The sequence below is a fragment of the Salvelinus alpinus genome, chromosome 27 (assembly GCF_045679555.1).
Source record: "Salvelinus alpinus chromosome 27, SLU_Salpinus.1, whole genome shotgun sequence".
Lineage (NCBI taxonomy): Eukaryota > Metazoa > Chordata > Actinopteri > Salmoniformes > Salmonidae > Salvelinus > Salvelinus alpinus.
Genome location: NC_092112.1, coordinates 25057335 through 25078385, shown reverse-complemented (window position 1 = coordinate 25078385; position 21051 = coordinate 25057335). Strand labels below are relative to the sequence as shown.

The 21051-nt window shown below is 41.1% G+C and overlaps 2 protein-coding genes across 2 annotated transcripts in view; both read left to right on the top strand.

The window, feature by feature from the left end:
- Positions 1–1627: 1627 nt before the first annotated feature.
- Positions 1628–4512, top strand: LOC139556233 (CCN family member 2-like). The gene is made up of 5 exons (XM_071369892.1): positions 1628–1945; positions 2203–2419; positions 2545–2799; positions 2919–3130; positions 3257–4512. Exons 1-5 carry the CDS (start codon positions 1886–1888, stop codon positions 3551–3553), a joined length of 1041 nt encoding a protein of 346 aa, XP_071225993.1. The 5' UTR covers positions 1628–1885; the 3' UTR covers positions 3554–4512.
- Positions 4513–12040: 7528 nt separating this feature from the next.
- LOC139556228 (mitogen-activated protein kinase kinase kinase 5-like) overlaps positions 12041–21051 on the top strand; it is a 58825-nt gene continuing 49814 nt past the window's right edge. The window contains exon 1 of the mRNA XM_071369883.1: positions 12041–13079. Within this exon, the coding sequence (XP_071225984.1) occupies positions 12665–13079 (415 nt within the window). The 5' untranslated portion in view covers positions 12041–12664. The remainder of the gene's footprint in view (positions 13080–21051) is intronic.

Below are 21051 nucleotides of genomic sequence, written 5' to 3'. Positions count from 1 at the left end.
ACAAGCTGCTCGTGAAGATTCCCATATAAGGCCACGCTTCCTCCCAGTCGGTGTGTGCATGTAGTAATAGTATGTCGGCTGGCGCAGCCGCGCATTCCTCCAGCTCCAAGTTCTCTCTGGGAGTTTTTCATTTCCGATTCGGTGGCTGGTGAGGAGCAGGGCTGCCTTTCATAAGACTGAGGTGGAGAGTCTGGGGCTTGTGTGATCCTTTTATCAAAAATATACAAACCCCAGAGTCTAGCCGCTTTCCTGCAATCCTCAAGTCTGTGCAGTGTCTAGAGCCTGATGGAGCAAAATAGGATCCCACACCTGGAATGTGAAACACCTTTGCTTTAAAGTCCATGGGCTAAACTTTCTTATTGAGGTAAAAGCACATGGCTATAAAAAAGTATATGATTGAAACCAAAGACTAGAACTTCTGAGAAAGAGTCTTATATATGGGGGTTTATACAAACCCCCATTTAAGGACTTGGTTGATTAAATCTCAATACCTCTGATTTATTAGACTTGTGAAGGATATTGCATAATCTAATATAATATACACTGAGTATACAAAACTTAAGGACACCTGTTCTTTCCATGACATAGACTGACCAGGTGAATCCAGGTGAAAGCTATGATTCCTTATTGATGTCACTTGTTAAATCCACTTCAATCAGTGTAGATGAAGGGGAGGAGACGGGTTGAAGAAGGGTTTTTAAGCCTTGAGACATTTGAGACATGGATTGTGTATGTGTGCCATTCAGAGGGTGAATGGGTAAGACAAAATATTTAAGTACCTTTGAATGGGGTATGATAGTACGTGCCAGGTCGCACCGGTTGGTGTCAAGAACTGCACCGCTGCTGGGTTTTTCACACTCAGCAGCTTCCTGTGTGTATCAAGAATGGCCCAACACCCAAAGGACATCCAGACAACTTGACACAACTGTGGGAAGCATTGGAGTCAACATGGGCCAGCATCCCTGTGGAACGCTTTCGACACCTTGTATAGTCCATGCCCTGATGAATTGAGGCTGTTCTGAGGGACAATGGGGAGGGGGGGGAGAAATTAAGAAGGTGTTAATAATGTTTGGTATACTCAGTGTATATATAAAGGTTAAATAAAAAATGTTATAAATCTTTTATTTTCTTTAAAACAAAAAACACCCCTGAAGGTGTACAGGGGTTTTATAATGGTACCGTTTAGTAACAGTGACTAAATCCAGCCGTGAACTACACTACAGCCCATTGTTTCACAATAAAATACACCTGTAAGAATAGGTATTGAAAGTATTTGTAGTCACTAGTGAAGAATCCATGTGTGATGAGCTAGGAGAACAGCAAGGCAGCTATTCTCAATAATAGGGGAGGTTTACAGTCTCTGCGGGATAGAACACAACCGCCGGTTACACATAAAAAGGAAAGTTGAGGGATAGTGCCAAGACTGCACTTTTATTTTGATATGTGACAGCACTTTGATTTCAGACAGGAGGAATGCGGGATGGGGGGGGGGGGGGGGTCTAGAGAGAGGGGGGCAGGAAACTAGGAAAGAATGCCAAGAATGTCCATGTTTGTCCAGGACTCCATTCAGCCATTGGCACGTCACGGCAGCCCTGGGTGTATAAATGCAGGGAGAGCTCCTAGCTTCAGACACAGAACAACTCCTCCTCCAAGAGAGAGCAACAAGAGCAGCAACAGATATACTACTGAAGCTAAACTCTAGCTTTGACCAAGAGAACTACGAGAACTCAACAGAGAAAATAACCAGAACAAGACATTTCTTACAAGATCTACTCGATCCGACGACAAACTCCCTGACTACTCGCAAGAGACTAAAGAAGACTTTTGCAGAACCTGAAGACTTATTTGTGTCTAAGATACTCAGAGAAAAACAAAGAAAAGCAAAATGTCTGCTGGAATGAACATGAGACTGATTTCTTTCTTCTGCCTCACTCTCTCCTACCTGGTAAGACACTTTTACTGAGACTCAAGTTATATGGGAACTGTATTGCTGTGTCAATGCACCATGTACCAGACAGACCGCAATGAGGTGTCAGCATGTCTAGTCCATTACTACAGCAGTTGAAATGTAAATAGATATATTGTTAAGACAGTTATATAAGGCTTTATATGCTCTAGCTCTTGGTGTTGATGTACTGTAATGTTAGTAGTTGTGACATTTTGATCTGGGTCTAACAGAGCTCCTATCTCTTTGCCCCTCAGGCTGTGGCTCAGGAGTGCAGTGGGCAGTGTAGTTGCCCCGATGTGGCCCCCCAGTGCCCTCCTGGTGTGAGCCTGGTACCCGATGCCTGCAGCTGCTGCAGGGTGTGTGCCAAACAGATGGGCGAGTTCTGCACAGAGAGGGACGTGTGCGACCCCCACAAAGGACTCTTCTGTGAATTTGGCTCCCCCATCAACCGCCGCATAGGAGTCTGTACAGGTGAGTCTCTCTCAACAGGCTTCTTTGTAGTTATAGTACATTGACTCATAGATAATTTTTTTCCTCTGCTAATGTTTGTGTGACTGGAGATGTGACGTTCTCTTCTTATCCTCCGCCTCCCACAGCTAAGGGTGGCGCCACCTGTGTGATCGGAGGGATGATGTACAGGAGTGGAGAGTCCTTCCAGAGCAGCTGTAAATACCAGTGCACGTGCCTGGACGGTGCCGTGGGCTGTGTGCCCCTGTGCAGCATGGACATCCGCCTGCCCAGCCCTGACTGCCCCATGCCCCACCGCGTCAAAGTGCCCGGGAAGTGCTGCGAGGAGTGGGTGTGCGATGCCCCCCAACACACAAACAGCTTTGTGGGCTCTGTTCTCGCTGGTGAGTCTCAGTCTTAGACACTTGGACATACAGTTACATTGTAGTGATGTAATCTGGTCAGCTTTTGAGTGTGGGGATAGATAAAGAGTCTAATGTCACTTCCCCTTCTCTGCCTGCAGCTTACAGAGAGGAGGAGACCTACGGGCCTGACCCCTCCATGATGAGGGAGAACTGCCTGGTCCAGACCACTGAGTGGAGCGCCTGCTCTAAGACCTGCGGCCTGGGCATCTCTACCAGAGTCACCAATGACAACCGCGAGTGCCGCCTGGAGAAACAGTCCCGCCTATGTATGGTCAGGCCCTGCGAGTCCCACATGGAGCAAAGCATTAGGGTAAAGACATCCTTCAACCACTACCCAAACTAGCCTACCCATTCACTACAATATAAACACTTCCTCTAATCAAGAATGCAGGAGTGATCACTAATGTTTGTGTTTTGATTTGCTTTGCTCTTACAGAAGGGAAAGAAATGCATCCGCACACCAAGAGTGTCCAAGCCCATGAAGTTTGAGATCTCTGGCTGCACCACCACCAAGTCCTTCCGCCCCAAGTTCTGCGGAGTGTGCACCGATGGTCGTTGCTGCACCCCCCACAGAACCACCACCCTGCCCATGGAGTTCAAGTGCCCCGACGGCCAGGTCATGAAGAAGCAGATGATGTTCATCAAGACCTGTGCGTGCCACTACAACTGCCCCGGCGAGAACGACATCTTCGAGTCCATGTACTACAAGAAGATGCTTGGAGACATGGCGTAAATAATTACATCACCAAAGAGCAAAAACAACCAATGACTCTTAACTTGAATCCAACAGATATCCATCTCATCTCGCAGCACAATATTTGTTTTTCTTTTCGTTTGTTATTTTCTAATTTTCTAATTTTGCATTTTGTACAAGGACAGAAACCTATATGCGTATATTCAATGTATATATGTATGAGTATATTGATGGATGTTTAGGGCCACTTTCCCTAAAGACAAGGGGGCTGCTCTGCGGCCCCAAGAAAAATACTGCACTATTGTTCTACTATGTGACAACCTATGTTGTTGTCACAAATTGGCTGATGCCATGTTCCCCTCTCCCTAAACTGTGGTGTGGATCCAACTAACTGGGTTGTTTCCAACCTCGGAGCACTTGCAGTAACGAAGGGTGAAAACTTTTAACCCCAGTAGAGACACTTAAATCCTTTACCCACCAGAGTGCTACAGCACCAGAGTGCTAGTTGAATGTGCCCTTGTGTATAGTTCACTGTTTGCAGAGCCTAACTGTTGCAGTGTTAATGACAGGTCATGGTTTATCCCATGCTGAAAAACAGCCGTCCTCCCAGACAAGGAGCGTAGTGTGCATGCTTTGAGGGTTTGCCACAGCACTGAGAAAAGAGGTGTTTGACTTTGACTGACTGATACAGGTTGCAAGGAAGGAATCTGTATTTTGTCAAAAAAGACTGGAGGATTTGTAGATTCATTCCTTTTTTAGATATTATTGATGCTGTAAATGTTGTACATATTGTTGTACAGTTGTTGAAGTTAATTTAAAGTTAAAAAACGTTTGTTTTTTGTTTTTTCTCTTGCTTCAATATGTTTATTGATAGCTTATTTGCTGGGTTTGACTGTTCCTGTGACAGTTTTGGTACTATTTTATTGAGAAGTGTGACAAAGAAGTTACATGTTTTCACTTTTGTAGTTTGGAATAAAATATTATATTTTTTATATAAACATGATGCCTTCCTTCCTTTCTTTGCTCCACTCTTTCACTGTGTTGTTCCAGCTGAGCTTGAAACGGTAGCCTACCCTACAGAACTGCTCCCCTCATCATACCCCGATGTTGTCCCAAACTTGAACATATGACTTCAACCACTAATATGTTTTTTACACAGCAGTTATGTGCTAACACTTTCAGTTCAACAACAGCAGTCAGACCACTGAAATTCCACTCATTGGATTGTGTGTGGTCCAGGTCCATGCTTTGTCAGACCACCCAGTCTCTAAGCCTAAAGTGTAGTCTGTCTCACTTTTTAGCCACAACACAAGCAGACATCCGACACGTTTTTCTAAAGTTCTCTATTCTCTGCACGGAGGGTGCGGCAGGCTACCTGCCCTGTCCGTGTGTTTACACACTAACCAGACAGCAGACTGAGGAAACTGACTCTGGCAGTGTCTGAGGAAAGGAGCAGTCTCAAGCAGACCAATTCTGTTCTTTTGCACAATTATTGGAAAAAGAGCTGATCTGGTTGGTCAAAAGACTCATTATTTACATCTTTGTAACTTTGCAAAAATCAGATTTATTTTTCTCAAAACATTTGGCAGAAAAGCTCATCCGTGCTTTTGACACTTCTAGATTAGACTACTGCAATGCTCTACTCTCCTGCTACCCGGATGAAGCACTAAATAAACTTCAGTTAGTGCTAATACTGCTGCTAGAATCTTGACAAGAACCAAAAACATTTATCATATTACTCCAGTGCTAGCCTCTCTACGCTGGCTTCCTGTTAAGGCTAGGTCTGATTTCAAGGTATTACAACCTACAAAGCATTACATGGACTTGCACCTACCTACAGTATCTCTCCAATTTGGTCCTGCCGTACATACACGTCACAGGAGGTTGGTGGCACCTTAATTGGGGAGGATGGGCTTGTGGTAATAGCTGAAGTGGACTGGTATCCATGTAATTGATGCCATTCACTCCGTTCTAGCCATTATTATGAGCCGTCCTCCCCTCAGCAGCCTCCTGTACTACACGTACGCTACGGTGACAAGACGCAAGCCTCCTTATTGTCCCTAGAATTTATAAGCAAACAGCTGGAGGCAGCGCTTTCTCCTACAGATCTCAATTTTAACAGAATGGTCTGCCTATCCATGTTAGAGACGCAGACTCGTTCTCGACATTAAGTCTTTATTGAAGACTCATCTCTTCAGTAGGTCCTATGATTGAGTGTAGACTGGCCCAGCGGTGCGAAGGTGAACGGCAAGGCACTGGAGTGACCCACTGCCCTTGCTGTCTCTGCTTGGCCGGCTCCCCTCTCTCCACTGGGATTATTTGCCTCTGACCCTATTGCGGGGGCTGAGTCACTGGCTTACTGGTGCTCTTCCATGCCGTCCCTAAGAGGGGTGCATCACGTCGTGCCAGGCTTTTTTCGCTGTACTCGACTTGAGTGGGCTGAGTCACTGACATGATCTTATTGTCCAGTTTTGCGCCCCCTCGGGCTCGTGTGGTGGAGATCTTTGTGGGCTATACTCAACCTTGTCTCAGGGTAGTAACTTGGTGGTCTGTTGATATCCCTCTGGTGGTGTCGGGGCTGTGCTTTGGCAAAGTGGGTGGGGTTATATCCTGCCTGGTTGGCCCTGTCTGGGGTTATTGTCAGACAGGGCCACAGTGTCCCCTGACCCCCCCTGTCTCGGCCTCCAGTGTCTATGCTGCAATATTCTATGTGCCGGGACGCTAGGGTCAGTCTGTCCTATCTGGTGTACTGTGGGAACTTAAGTATGCTCCCTCTAATCTCTCTCTCGGAGGGGGAGGACCTGAACCCTAGGACCATGCCTCAGGACTACCTGGCCTGATGACTCCTGGCTATCCCCAGTCCACCTGGCCGTGCTACTGATACAGTTTCTGCTGTTTTGCATGTGGCTATGGCACCCTGACCTGTTCACCGGACATGCTACCTTGTCCCAGACCTGCTGTTTTCGACCCCCCTCCCTCTCTCTCTACTGCACCTGCTGTCTCAACCTATGAAAAACCAACTGACATTTACTCCTGAGGTGCTGACCTGTTGCACCCTCTACAATCACTGTGATAATTATTTGACCCTGCTGGTCATCTACAGTATGAAAGTTTGAAGATCTTGAAGAAGGATCAGGTACTCTTATAATCACCCAACACAGCCAGAAGAGGACGGGCCACCCCTCAGAGCCTGGTTCCTCTCTAGGTTTCTTCCTGCCTTTCTAGGGAGTTTTTCCTAGCCACCGTGCTTCTACATCTGCATTGCTTGCTGTTTGTGGTTTTAGGCTGGGTTTCTGTATAAGCACTTTGTGACATCTGCTGATGAAAACAAGGGCTTTATAGATCGATTTGATTTGATTTGAACAATTTGTGGAAAAAGATCAGAATTGGTCTGCCTGTGTAAACGCAGCCTTACTGGCATCCTTCCCACTGGGAACAAACTGGTTGAATCAATGCTGTTTCAACATAATTTGTCAACATATTGTGATGTGGAATCTATGAGGAAAATCCATAGGATTTGAAAAAAGTTGTGAAATTTCAACCACAGAATGATGGTAACCAATTTTCAACACGGACAACCCTTGTATGAAATATGTTAAATTTGTACCTTTGAAACAATGTCAGATCTTCAACGTTATATCCACTATCAGAACAAAAACAATAGGTTGGGCAGCATCTCCTACTGGATTTCCAAATAACTAAATAGATTCACTGTTGCTATCGAAGTCATTCCAAAGGGCAGGTTTAACAGAGTAGATGAAATGTTACCATACTCTGTGTCCTATATGATCAATGATGCTATTTAGGCCTATATAGCATTTGCGAAGTCAACTAAAAGTATACAATACAAATAGGACTAGCTCTTCAAGCTTTGATTGATGTCAAATTTGATCATTTTAATAATGAATATGTTGGATTCACGTCTCCATTTCAACCAACAATACAAGTTAAAGAATTGGGCTAAATTAAATCAAACTTCATTTAAAGTTTGATTTGATTTAGTCCTATTCTTTTACTAGGATTTTTGGTTGAGATGGAGACGTGAATCAAACATATCATTTATTAATTTGTAGACAAACTGGAATTAAATTGGAATTTAGCTCCCGAGTCGCGCAGCATCTCAGTGCTAGAGGCGTGGTTCAACCCTGGTTCAATCCCAGGTTGTATCACAACCGGCCGTGATCGGGAGTCTCATAGGAGTCCCATAGGGCGGCGCACAATTGGCCCAGCGGCGTCCGGGTTAGGGGAGGGTTTGGCCGGGGTAGGCCGTCATTGTAAAATAAGATTTTATTCTTAACTGACTTTCCTAGTTAAATAAAAAATATATTTTTTTTTTAAGTCAGACTAAGTCAGTGGCCCAAAATATACATCTCCTTCAAATGTTGATATGTGGTTGCGTTGACAACCTAAAACAATTCAATATGACTTTTGGAATACAGTAAATAGCCTAAAGGTAAGGCTATCTTACAAACTAATGTAACTGTTTTTATTAAACCTTAAAATGATTAACTCATCCGTGGCCACATTTTGAGGTTACTGTAACTATAAAAGTCTTATTAAGTAATCCTAGAAAGTGTGCATATTCAAAATAGCACGCAAAGGTCGCAGGTCTGTGGAGATCTTCACAATATTAATATCTGTGCAGAATCTCGAACAGTATTGATCACTTAACTATGTACTTTTAATGTAATCTCTACAAGAACTATAATCCAGGTCATTTGGTTGTGGTATTTGATGAAGCATGGTGATAACATATTAAACTGTTTAATAAATACAAAATATCTGACATTGTATTCCCGTTTGAACTTCGCTGTGCTTTTAAATGGTTGAAAATGCATTGAGATGACAACTAAACAAAAAATCTGACATTGTTTTTCCATTGGAATTTGGTTGTGCTTTTAGATGGTTGAAAACATAGTGATAACACATTGGGAATTCAACAAACTTCTGGCTGTCTTTTTGAGTGGGTGAATAAAGGTTGAAAACTCATTGATCAACCTCTCAAACAAAAATGACCCACATTTCCACGTTGAAATGACGTGGCGTGCCCAATAGGTTGTGCTTTAACACTCACTATCAGTGTCCCGTCACTGGGAAAACTCACATCACACTGAACTGGGCCTGTGTAAACATCTAAGACAACACAGACACCTATGATGGTGATCGGGAAATGGGACTTACCTCATACCAAAAGATAAGCCACAAAAATATTTACAGTAATTGGCTGATTAACACAAATCCTTTTCCTGTCACTGATTAGCAGGGTCTTTGGTTGTTTTCCAGAAGAAATTAAAGAGCCATTGGGTCTAAAACTTGTAAATCCCCCTCAGACTTTCCACAAAGGGCTCTTTTCATCTACTTATTTGCTTTAAAAAAAGTCTTGACTGGCTCGTGTTGTTCTTGGGGGGTGACTAAAGTGTGAGACATTCATATCAACAACATAGTGTGATATGTTTTATCAATGGTATTGAGAAGGCTTTAACTTTGATAACATAGGCCGTAGGCTAGTTAGATTATCAGATATCACATGTGGAAGATAAAAAAATGGATCAGGCCAGATGTAAACTCAAAAGTAAGCGAAAATATTCAAATCCCTTTAATAGTACCTCATGATTTGAACAAAGTGCTTCACCTGTAGTAAACGTTTTCCCTCCAGAATTCTCTCCCTTGTAGCTCTCTAAACGCTCATGCATTTTACACTTCCTTCATTGTCCCTGGATGCTGGGTTTAGAATGTGCCTGTACTACCCCCCAGTGTCTATTCAATGACCTGGGGTATTCACTTAGACATGCTAAGTTCTTGAGTTTTTGTCTCTCAGTTGTGATGATGTCAGAGTAAACAAATCAAATCATATCAAATTGTATTGGTCACATACACATATTTAGCAGATGTTATTGTGGGTGTAGTGAAATGCTTGTGTTCCTAGATCCAACAGTTGTAACAGTTGTAATAAAACATCTCAAGGGTCTCTTTGAAGCTAAATGTAAATAAGGTAGAAACATTTCACAAGGGAGCTATTTTAAAATCCCATATAGACCCCTATGAATTATATTTTGCTTGAAGGTAGGCAAATAATATGGAACCACACAGGTAGGCTACTCTGACCACAAGGGGTCCCCGTCTGCCCAAATGAGGGTCTAGTATTATTAGAGCGTTGGACTAGGACTAGTAACTCAAAGGTTGCAAGATTGAATCCCCAAACTGACAAGGTAAAGATTTGTCGTTCTTCCCCTGAACAAGGCAGTTAGCCCACTGTTCCTAGGCTGTCATTGAAAATAATAATTTGTTTTTAGCTGACTTGCCTACTTAAATAAACGTAAAATAAAAAAGCAGGACAACCTATGGAAAACGCACAAATACAGAAGGTATTGATATTATTGAATAGGTGCATATTTATGCATTTTGCATAGGTTGGCCTGCTTCTGTGGGTAACCTAATGTAATTTAATTAGAGCTGTGCTCTCAGGAGTGACATGTTTTGCATGTAGGCCTTAGAAACGGCAGAAGTTAGGAAGTTTAAAAAAAACATTATTTTAAACACCATCCCACCCATTGCAAGTTAAAAATGTGGTTGGTTGATTTCACAGTCACTCCACAACTATGCCCTAATGCAGTTGAATGGGAGATGTTTTCCGTTTAGCTTCTGAGGGCCTAGCCAATGGCTGATTTAGCTAGCTAGATTTTTCTCCCCAGACACCACCAAAGAAAAATATTGATTTGATGTTTTTTTCACTTCAGTGTTAACCCTTCCCTTTCCAACACAAACTGAAGAAATGAAATCAGAATATAATTTTAATTATAGAAAATACTACATACATCTATTTAAAGAAAAAACAATAAATCCTTTTATAAATCCTTAGGCCTGATCTGAAGGTGTAGAAGGCTGTTACGGTTCCCCACTGCTACTATTCTAACTCTCAACAGTAAATTGAGAGCCCAACTCAATTGGAAATTGATCCACATACCTACAAAAGGGACCCATCACTGAATTGTAAACTAAGAAGCTTTAGGCCAATTTCATGGGACAATATAAGATTCTCATCAACGGGGCTGTAGTGGAGCAGGTTGAGAGCTTCAAGTTCCTTGGTGTCCACATCACCAACGATCTGTCATGGTCAAAACACACCAAGACAATCATGAAGAGGGCATGACAACGCTTATTCCCCCTCAGGAGACTGAAAAGATTTGGCATGGGTCCTCAGATCCTCAAAAGGTTATCGCTGTTCTGATATCCAGAAGCTCTTTTTGGTCATAAGAGACGGTAGCAGCAACATTATGTACAAAATTTGTTACAAACAATGTGAAAAAGCAAACAAAATAGCACAGTTGGTTAGGAGCCCATAAAATGGCAGCCATCCCCTCCGGTGCCATTATATCAATTTCACCATGCTTCATTTGCTCCCACTGTAAACGACACAGATAAACTATCTTGGGTTAGTTATAAATATCTTTGAAAGTAATCAAATGTGTGGGGATTCCTATGGTTGTAGCCTCAATGGCACTGTCCATGCTGTCACAGACACTATAATGGCACAAACATAAAGATGAGTCCTCTATCTATCTCTATGGATCATCTTTGCTCAAGGCTGAACTGAGTGCGTGTGTGAATGATGTCATGGATCTTAAAGACACAGCGCACTCTTTTATAAAATGAGAGATTGCTTCTTCTATGCAAATGTTGTTGATCAGTACATTAAAATATGTCCCAAATGTAAGGAAAATATATTGTTTTTCATCTGTAGCCACATGAAATCAGCCCAAACAAACTCAATAACTATTGAATATGCATTCACCTGTATTGTAAATAGGCCTAGGCTAAATCTTGATTTATCCAATGTATCAATAGACTAGAGATTTACCATTCAAATAAATTATTATCATTTTGGTATGTAGTTATATTGGTAAAAAAATTATAATAATAAACAGTAAAATTGATTGTGTGATTGTATAATTGATTCATTTAATGCATTCATTCAATAATTGTTAAATGTACTGATATTGAACTCAAAAGATATGTTTGGATCAAGTACCATTCTGTGACTTTGGCTAACACACTTTATTTATTCATTTTTTTATCTTGGTATTGTTTTGGTATCATTTTGGTATTGAGTATCGTGATGGTATCGAGTATCGTGATACTAAACCTGGTATCGGTACCGAAGTAAAAATTCTGGTATAGTGATAACACTAGGAGCAAGTGTAATGTTCACTTGCAAATCAAATACTGTAGCACTTGATTACTGTGATGTATAGGAATGACATTCCATGAGAGCAGCAGTATTATTTTTTATATGATTTGAAGTTACAATGTGTTTACAAGAACATTGATGGATGATAAGGTAATATACTTGTAGTATTCTAATCAGGGTAGGCCTGTTTTTAAGTCATGTACCTCAAAATCAAGGAGAGTGATTCATTAGTTAAAATTACTGTAAATCTTATTCTTACTGGAAAAATTGCCCGACTGTGGCTTTAAGGGGGAATACGCTCCAACTGTTCCAAATATGGTCATGACACCGCCCGTAAACAACGCTCAACCTCCACCCAGTGTGCGTGAGCTTTTGCAAGGAAGATAATAGTGGAAATAGGGCAGGTTCGGGGACTGGATATAATTGTCTTGTTGGCATGAATTATTCTACGTGCATGATTTCTAAATTATTGCGGTGCTGCACACAACCCTGATCTGCTTTCTAGAACGGTGGATCTACCAACAAGCTCACCGTGGGTTTGTAACCATTGCAACCTGCGCTCGTGCTTAACTTCGGAAACTATGAAGAGTCGATTTCGAGACGCACAAGAATGTTACAATTCAGTGGTAACTGTTCCTTGCCATAGGATCGTTAGCTGTATATGAGTAGCATATGTGTCGTGACTTAACAGTAACACTGATTTTCAATGGTTGTAGTGCCCACTATCTTGGTTTATTATTGCAGATTGCACAATTTCATGCGAAACCAGACATGAATATACAGGAGGTTGATCCACTTCACCAGACTGTTTACCTGTGTTGAAATATCTTGCATGCCTTGTGCATAGAATGTATGTGAGGAAACGTGCGTAATGTTGACTTTGGATGTATGGAGATGTCGAGCAACTGAGGATCCATAAGAACACATAAGAGTGATTGTCAACCAAAACAGACATTGAAAAAATGAGTCAAGATGAAGGGATATCATTGTCGGTTCCCTCCTTTGGTCCTGGCTCGGGCCCTGAGGGTGCCTGCGGGGACTCTGCTGGCTCCCGGGAAGAGAGCGTGAGCGGTGTCCCCATTCCCGCGGCTGGGACATTCTGGCACGACTCGGTGGTCAGCGGAAGCATCATTCCTAATATTCTGAGCTGCCCGAAGGACAGTGGCGGCTTGTTGTCTACGGTGAAATGTAAAAGCAGGGCTGTCACGGTGGCATATGTCGTCAACAGCGAGCTCACTCAGCCGCACACCGCAGAGAACATGGCCCTGCATTGCCTGAAAGACGCTTGCGACTCCGTGGGAAGTAAACTGGAAATCATACACTTTGGAAAGATCGACTTTGGAGAGACGTGTGTGCTTGACCAGTTCTATAATGCAGGTACGAGGTGGTGGTGACATGCAGCATGCATGTGATGGGCTATTGAATGTGTTGCCCTCAAACTATCAGACCCAAAACAAATCTACCTTTGTCATTGTCTATTCTTCTGAATCAAACTCCAGCCATCAAACCCCAGCCTACAACACATACCATATATCACCAAAGTAGAACAGGTTCACTACTGTTCTATAACCATTGCAGTGGGTGGGAATGGGCCCATGCACATTAATCCACATGCCACACCAGTTGTCTCTAATGGGGCTTCTATTGTGGTTGCCATGAGTACACAGAAAACTGCACATAGATTGTGTGACTGGTTTTACATGTCAATGTTTAGAAGTATTAAATGAACTACTTTCCCCAGCCTACTTCTTTTCACAATGCCTATAGCCTAGCCATTTGTCAACCTGGAATCCATTGGGCACTAGAGAGTCTCAATGGGGGAATGTCTCATTTGCTCCACAAAGTGGGGAAGGGGGATCATTTTCCCACACACATTTTCCTTTACCATTATGTGCCCCTAGAAGTGAGGCTCCCTAGCGTCATGGATCGTTTTGCTTAGTTTGGGTGGAGGTTCAAATTCCCCTTACACTTCAGAAGTGAACTGAACCTTTTGACTCAAACGAAAGTACATTTCCTCCCTTGCCCATTAGTGATGTTTGGGGGAGGGGAAATCGATAATTACATTTTGCAATATTATTTTTGGATGATATTATATCTATATTTGACTTCAAGTATCGATTTGTAAAAAATATACATACATATATTTATATATATACAGTACCAGTCAAAAGTTTGGACACACCTACTCATTCAAGGGTTTTCCTTTATTTTACTATTTTCTACATTGTAGAATAATAGTGAAGACATTAAAACTATAAAATAACACAAATGGAATCATGTAGTAACTAAAAAAGTGTTAAACAAATCAAAATATATTTTATATTTGAGATTCTTCAAAGTAGCCACCCTTTGCCTTGATGACAGCTTTACACACTCTTGGCGTGACCAAACCTTTGATTGGTACTATATATTTTTTACAACTGTAGGTAGCGTTCGCTAGCGCTAGTTGTCTATGCCTGCGTCAAAACTCCGGTATTTTTCCTCCTATCATTTATTCTCCATCTTCTTTTTAAATAGTGAGCCAACATGTTTTCAGCACTTTTATTAACCTGACTGATCAAACAAGCTCTCTTTTGTCTCTCTGCAGCAGACAGCCTAGTGAGAAATATGTTTGGAACATCAAATCGCAATAAAATCGCAGTATTGAATCGCAATGCATATAGAATCGTAATACGTATCGTATCGGCACCTAAGTATCATGATAATATCATATCGTGAGGTCCCTGGCAATTCCTAGCCACCATATTGCCCATGTCTCTCATTAGCGGGAAGATTTGTGGGAAAACACCATTCTCAAAATTGACCGCAAATGCGATTATGATTGTCATGCTTTTATTATAAAAGGTGCGTTTTTATGGTGAAAATTATCTTCCCCAAACTTGAAACTCATGTGTTGCAAATGTATGCTCTACACCCATTGTAAAGTGGATTAATGGGCTTCATTTTAATAAGTTTCTTGGCCATTTAGTTGTGATACAAACCTTATGAAAACATATAAGCCTATGAGCTAGGTTACATGAGGTGTGCGACTATGATTTGTAAAAGTTGCAAAAAAAAGTCATTAGCTGTTTCTTGCCTTACTGCACACAAGCTGGGCATCATTCACAAGTAATAATATATAATTCACAAGTGATAGGCTAATATTGTGACCCATCAGACTGTTTTTGATTTAATCTTGTCTTTACATATACTAAATAATATGTGTGAAATTTGATTTAGAAAGGACCAATATCATGCACCAGCTCAAAACAGGGGCAGGGGAAAAAATACATGTCATCTATGCAATAGCATCATCAATAGCAAATGGAGGATGCTTTTCCCGTGGTTCATTTTCATGGCAGCCAGGTAGGCTATACTCCTGTTGTAAAGAGAAGCAATGTGCTTAATATTAGGAAAGTTGAGAAATACACTGAACAAAAATATAAACGCAACATGTAGTGTTGGTCCCATGTTTCATGAGCTGACATTTTTAAAATCCCTGACATTTTCCATACTCACAAAAAAGCTTATTTCTCTCAAATGTTGTGCACAAATTTGTTTACATCTGTGTTAGTGAGTATTTCTCCTTTGCCAAAATAATCCATCCACCTAATAGGTGTGGCATATCAAGAAGCTGATTAAACAGAATGATCATTCATATTGGCTGGGCCTGGCTCCCCAGTGGGTGGGCCTGTCTGCCAAGTGGGTGGGCCTATGCCCTCCAATGCTCACCCATTGCTGCACCCCTGCCCAGTCATGTGAAATCTATAAATTAGGGCCTATTACATTTATTTCAATTGACTGATTTCCTTATATGAACTGTAACTCAGTAAAATCTTTGAAATTGTTGCATGTTGCTTTTATATTTTTGTTCAGTATAAATATAGTAGGCCTAGCCTATAGAAAGCTGATGGGATCCTCCTCTTTTTAATAGAGGCCATCACTCTATTTTCTCATGCAATTGCATAACCTATAGAAATGTTGCGCAACATGAGCTCTTGGGCTCTCATGAAGTGTTTGATTAGATTTCTGATCACTTTTGCATTGATGTCAGAGTGATTAGAGGGACTATAGAGTGCTGAGTACCAGGCAGTTAGCAAGTTTGGTAGGCTACTAATGACCATCAGCAGCATCAGAGCTTGGAGAAACCTAATTACCATGACTAAACGGTCACGTGGAATTTGACTGCCGTCATGACTCGTGACCGCCGGTGAAGCGTAACAGCCCTAGTGATGGACCATTCTTGATACACACAGGAAACTGTTGAGTGTGAAAAACCTAGCAGCATTGCAGTTCTTGACACAAACCAGTGTGCTTGGCACCTACTACCATACCCCCTTCAAAGGCACTTAAATATTTTGTCTTACCCATTCACCCTCTGAATGGCACACATGCACAATCCATGTCTCGAGGCTTAGAAATCATTCTTTAACCTGTGTCCTCCCCTTCAGCTACACTGATTGAAGTGGATTTAACAAGTGAAATCAATAAGGGATCATAGCTTTCACAGTCTGTCATGGAAAGAGCAGGTGTTTTGTATACTCCATAATACAATAGGACATTTTCTAGGTGAAGAAATTATAAAACACCTGTGTTGTATAGACTTAGCTGACATCACAGCTTACCCGTTGTTGGTTGTCATAACATAACATTATTGGTTGTGTAAACAGAACTCAATATGTTCCCTTTTTTTGGTTTGGCTATTTTCCACAGGGCCTCTGTGGAATTTTCTGTATACTTCTCATGGGAGGTGGGAAGTGGTTCCCAGAAACCCTTTTTGTATCTGTTCAAAATGTACACAAGCTTCGTTGAAATGACAGAAGCTCCCTAAAGATTGCCAACGTCTTTATCATGTTCCTACAACAGGACATTTTAGGAATGGAATCACAAGGAAAGAGAGAGAAAAAAAGCTTTTGTATACAATGAACTAGATGCCTGACCACTTCACTCCTTTTTTGGAAAAGCTGAACTGCAATGAATTCCCACATTATGAATGACATAAGAAAGGAGCATTCACAGAACATGTAAATACGTGCATCAGGAATGTGCAAGTGGAAACACATGTTCACAGTATATCAAATAGCTGTTCTGATCCATGTTTGATATTCACATGTTGTAACCTCGCTGAGTAAACGCAGCAGTGGCTATTGACTTAACCCAGAAATTAGATGTCATTATGGGTTCTTTGCAACTCTGCCTAGAAGGCCAGCATCCCGGAGTCGCCTCTTCACTGTTGACGTTGAGACTGGTGTTTTGTGGGTACTATTTAATGAAGCTGCCAGTTGAGGACTTGTGAGGCATCTGTTTCTCAAACTAGACATCTAACGTACTTGTCCTCTTGCTCAGTTGTGCACTGGGGCCTCCCACTCCTCTTTCAATTCTGGTTAGAGCCAGTTTGCGCTGTTCTGTGAAGGGAGTAGTACACAGCGTTGTACGAGATCTTCAGTTTCTTGGCAATTTCTCGCATGGAATTGCCATAATTTCTCAGAACAAGAATAGACTGATGAGTTTCAGAAGAAAGATCTCTGTTTCTGGCCATTTTGAGCCTGTAATCGAACCCACAAATGATGATGCTCCAGATACTCAACTAGTCTAAAGAAGGCCACTTTTATTGCTTCTTTAATCAGAACAACAGTTTTCAGTTGTGCTAACATAACTACAAAAGGGTTTTCTAATGATCAATTTGCCTTTTAAAATTATAAACTTGGATTAGCTAACACAACGTGTCATTGGAACACAGGAGTGATGGTTGCTGATAATGGGCCTCTGTACGGCTATGTAGATATTCCATAAAAAAACTGCTGTTTCCAGCTACAATACTCATTTACAACATTAACAATGTCTACACTGTATTTCAGATCAATTCTATGTTATTTCAATGGACAAAAAATTTGCTTTTCTTTCAAAAACAAGGACATTTCTAAGTGACCCCAATTTTTTTTGAATGATAGTGTATATCAGTTTAATTTACCACTGGTGGACTCCAATCAAGTTATAGAAACATCTCAAGGATGATCAATGAAACAAGATGCACCTGAGCTTAATTTGATTTATTTTGGTATTGTCCATTTTTGGTCACAGGTCCAGGAATGGCTGAAGAATTGCAACATTTGCCTAGAACTAACGCAGATAGCAATACTGGGTGTTTGGAAAAGCCATAATCAATCAATCAATAATATAATAATTTTAGCAAAAATGTTTATTTTTAATTTACAATCTGTAGAAGCTATGAGAATAGAAAGGTTCACTACTTTTGTGAAGCATCACTGCACAGTTGAAAAATATATGGCAAATAGAAATCCGAAATGGATGATGTTGAGAGATAGATGGGAGGGGTTGAATGGAGCTGAAGGGTGGGACTAATAACAAGATAACCAATGTAAAACATACGGGGTCTGTAAAATGTATATAGGTTCAGAACTTTTGTGAAATAGCACCATTACAAAAAGAAATCAAACTGGATGGACATCAGAAATAGAGGAAGGACTAAAAACAAACAAAATATAACTATTGTAAAATAGATTGTGTCTGTAAAATGTGTATAAGATATATAAACTGAAGGTAAAAGCCTAAGTGTTTATTGGTTTACTCCAATTGGGGGAAGGGTGGTCGAGTTTGCGGAGAATAATAAAGGTATATTCTTTAAAAAGTATGTATGTCTATATAGGTATGTATATATGTGTATATGTATGCATGCGTGTATGTATATGGATATATATATTTACCCCCAAAAATATATGGGGGATTGGAAATGATGCAGACAATTACATTGATGGAAGCAACATTCTTTCCGCAATATTAAGCTGAAATTTTTAAAAAGTTATAGAAACATGTCAAGGATGATCAATGAAACAAGATGCACCTGAGCTTATTTTGATCAATTTTAGTTTAAAGCTGTAACGTAACAAAATGTGGAAAAAAGGAAGGGGTCTGAATACTTTCCCAATGCACTGTATGTGTTTAATGTATTTCTGCAGGGCTCATCTGTAAAATACACCCTGGTCTCAGTATGACTTCCCTGTCAAAATAAAGGTTAAATAAATCAATCCCATCAATAGATAAAGGTCAAACCACATGTTCAAGCCACATGAGGTGAGCCGGTGGTGTAGGCTACTGTTAAAAAGGTGTAAAGGTTTTAAGGCTTTTTTACTCTATGTTGGTGACCAGAGGACAACACTCTTGCACTGACTGCCACCTGTAACTGTGCTGGGAAGAGGTATTAGTCATGTTAAAAATGATTCTGAGAACAGTATTACCTTGACATAAGTCATTGTTTATCACCCAACTAAAGTCGCTCCACTTTGAGCTGATCTGAACCATTGACTGACTGACTAAATGTGTTTCTGTACCTCACAGCAGGGGCCCAGTGTGTGTTCCATTCAGTTTAGTTGGTCTGTTTGCCATTTTGAGAGTCTGTATCTATTACATCCCAAATCCTACCATGTAAATCTCTAGACAAGAAAGTCTGATGTTTCACCCTCACCCGTCCCCTACTCATTTCAGTTCATCCCAAAAGGAAGTACTGAACTGCAGCATCATATTCCTGGAGGGAGGCTTTCATAAAGGAAAGTGAACTGTTGTTGTGATACAGTACATCTCTTCTGGAGGGAACAACAGTCCCCAAACAACATTCTTTAATCTCATATGATACCAAGTGGCTTTTGTATTAAATTAAACATAATATTGAATGTAAAATCAAGTTGGTGTCATTGAATAAGAGCTCATGCTATTTTGGAGAAGCACCTATAGAGTATTGGTTTCAAAGGTTATCAGTCATTCTACATTCCCGTATAGCCTTACACATACCACATTCAGCATTGTTTTGACAGCCAGAGGATTCCTGCACAAGATCCCACATGCACTCTGGTCTGACCTGAAGGCTGGCTGGCGGCTGTCGTTCTCTGCTCCCATTGGTTGTCAACTAAGTTGTTTATCCATGCTCGTGTGTATGGTGGCGGTCCATTTGGACTACAGAGCATCAGGTCAGGAGAAATTATATCACCAGCCGCACTACTGTCCAGGGAATCCAGTCTTTATTGGAAAAATGGAGTGGTGTAGAGTGTTGGTTGATCAAAGTACTCAGTCAGGTTTTATCAGCAGTTTGGGTATGTGGTGTCAGGTGTGCCAGCATAAGTTGGCAGTAGGGCAAGGGAAGCAGTTTTTGGCTGTAGACATTGGCATTGTTTGAGATTGATTCAGATTAATATTAGCATGATTAGGCAGTCAGTAAATAACAGTCATAACCTTTCTAATACATACATTTTATTGTATTTTTAAGTAAATATATCCAATATACCAAATAGCAGTAGGGTAAATTAATGATTATTATAACCAATTGTTTTTCTACCTTAATCCGTCAAATTGTCTCTGTCTCCTTCCTCCAATGTGCGCTCTCTCCTTAAAAATGTGCTCTCTCCTTAAATGCGCTCCCTTTGATGCTGTAACATGATCTGTGTCTGTACTACCTTATGCATAGTGCTCTGGCTATATGTTTTGTCCGGTTTGTAAAGATGCAAGAACGATGCTAAAGGCCACCATTTCTGTTGAAATTAACTACCAAATCTCATTCTTGGTGAGTGTGGACATTTACAAGTGAATGTGAATCTGAGACAAAGTGATGAAAACTGAAGTTGAAATCCATGCTAGGCTAGCAAACGTAAAATACACTGAGTGGACAAATCATTAAGAACACCTTCCTAATATTGAGCCCCCCCCCCTTTTGCCCTCAGAACTGCCTCAATTCATCGGGGCATGCTCTACAAGGTGTCGTAAGCGCTCTACAAGGTGTCGTAAGCGTTCCACAGTGATGCTGGCCCATGATGACTCCAATGCTTCCTACAGTTGTGTCAAGTTGGCTCAATGTCCTTTGGGTGGTGGACCATTCTTGATACACACGGAAAATGTTGAGTGTGAAAAACCCAGCAGCGTTGCAATTCTTGACAAAAACATGTGCGCCTGGCACCTACTACCATACCCTGTTCAAAGGCACTTAAATCTTTTGCTTTGCCCATTCACTCTGTGAATGGCACACATGCACAATTCATGTTTCAATTGTCGCAAGGCTTAGAAATCCGTCTTTAACCTGTCTCCTCACCATCATCCACACGGATTGAAGTGGATTTAATAAGTGACATCAATAAGGGATCATAGCTTTCACCTGGATTCACCTGGTCAGTCTGTCATGGAAAGGTGTTCTTAATGTTAAGTCAACTCAGTGTATGTGTGCAACAGCTGCACACTGCAAGCAGAGATGAGAGGAGAAAATTGCACACCTTAATTGAGCTATTTGAACAGTTATTACTTTGACCGTGGATATTTGCCTAACAAATAACCAAAACCCAAAATTCCATGACCATCACAGTTATTGCAT